This window comes from Lycium ferocissimum, chromosome 11 (genome assembly GCF_029784015.1).
Source record: "Lycium ferocissimum isolate CSIRO_LF1 chromosome 11, AGI_CSIRO_Lferr_CH_V1, whole genome shotgun sequence".
Classification (NCBI taxonomy): domain Eukaryota; kingdom Viridiplantae; phylum Streptophyta; class Magnoliopsida; order Solanales; family Solanaceae; genus Lycium; species Lycium ferocissimum.
In genome coordinates this window covers 43,219,134-43,220,341 of record NC_081352.1, presented here as the reverse complement: position 1 = coordinate 43,220,341, position 1,208 = coordinate 43,219,134, and the positions used below count along the sequence as shown (strand labels likewise).

At 38.3% G+C, this 1,208-nt stretch overlaps 1 protein-coding gene across 1 annotated transcript; it reads right to left on the bottom strand.

Annotated features, from left to right (window-relative positions):
- Positions 1–202: 202 nt before the first annotated feature.
- On the bottom strand, positions 203–883 carry LOC132036006 (auxin-responsive protein SAUR71-like). Its single transcript, XM_059426225.1, has one exon. It carries the CDS (start codon positions 844–846, stop codon positions 457–459), a length of 390 nt encoding a protein of 129 aa, XP_059282208.1. The 5' UTR covers positions 847–883; the 3' UTR covers positions 203–456.
- Positions 884–1,208: the final 325 nt, after the last annotated feature.

The following is a 1,208-nucleotide window of genomic DNA, read 5'->3' as shown; positions in this document are numbered from 1 at the left end:
GTATGAGAATGAAATTTGGCCCCGAATCACGGAAATTACAGAAAGGCCCCCACCTGCCCCAAATCCACGAAAATCTACCACCAAACTAGGAAAGGTGCAGAGGGAAAAGTTCTTCAATTTTAATTCTAAGGATGAATTTGTTAACTTGTAAGAATTGGCAACTAATCCTTCTAAATTGAAAGGGAAAGAGGAAAAAATATAGTAACAAAAATGTACAGTAAGTAGTATATGTCAATCACATTTTCGTGTTTCTAATTTTCCAGAAATCCTCCTCCACCTTTTTCCATCACAGAATATTTACACGATTTTCAGAAAGGGAAAAAAGGAGAAAAAAACGATCTCTTAACTAATAGTATATCGTCGAGATCGATCTGCTCTACGTAACTGCTAATCCCCTGTTTAGTACTTAGCAAAGAAAAAGAAAAAAAAAAAAAATCTATCTTGAACACAGTACTGCTAAAGCAAGTCATCAGAGAGAGCATTAATAAGATCCTGTAGATCATCGCCAAGCCTAAGAGCTTCAAGTACTCGTTCAAAGATGAGAACATGGCAAGGAATACGAAGAACACCTCTCTGTTCATAACCATACTCTTGAGCGGATTTATTAAGTAATTCAACAAAGATGGGATGGTTAAGAAGTTCAGCACTAACAATAAATCTCTCCATTTCATCGCCGACGTAAACAGGGAGGTGTCCTTCAGGAACTCCGGTACCGGATCTGAGTTTTCCAGTACGGAATGATTGGAGTCTACGTGGACGAGATGATGACCTGGATTCAGAACGGAGTAAAGAGTAGTTCGACGATGAATCAGCCACGCGCGATAAACGTCTAATCAGTTTCTTCATTTTTGTTGTTGAAGGAGAGGGACAAAAGGGGAAATGAGAAATGTGTGTGTGTGTGTGGAAGTTGAGGGAGGTTGGAGAGAAAGAGTGCGGACCTTGTCTTTATATAGATGGATGTCGTGGGAGTTAAAAGAAAAGAGGTACAGGTAGACGTACTTGGCAGGTACAATTATTTGTTTCGGGCGTCGGGGGTCGGGGTAGTGGGATGTTGTGTACATTTCTAAATTTTTGGCATTAATTACCTAGTAATTTCTGTGCAATTAATAAAACACTTAAAACTTGACTTGATCCGCAATTATTTACTACTCCTTCATTCCCACTATATTTTTATTAGAGTTATTATCTTAAAATACTCGTAAGATATT

What these genes read in the sequence shown, in the direction of transcription:
- LOC132036006 (XM_059426225.1), bottom strand. Translation starts at nt 846, where the DNA reads ATGAAGAAACTGATTAGACGTTTATCGCGCGTGGCTGATTCATCGTCG.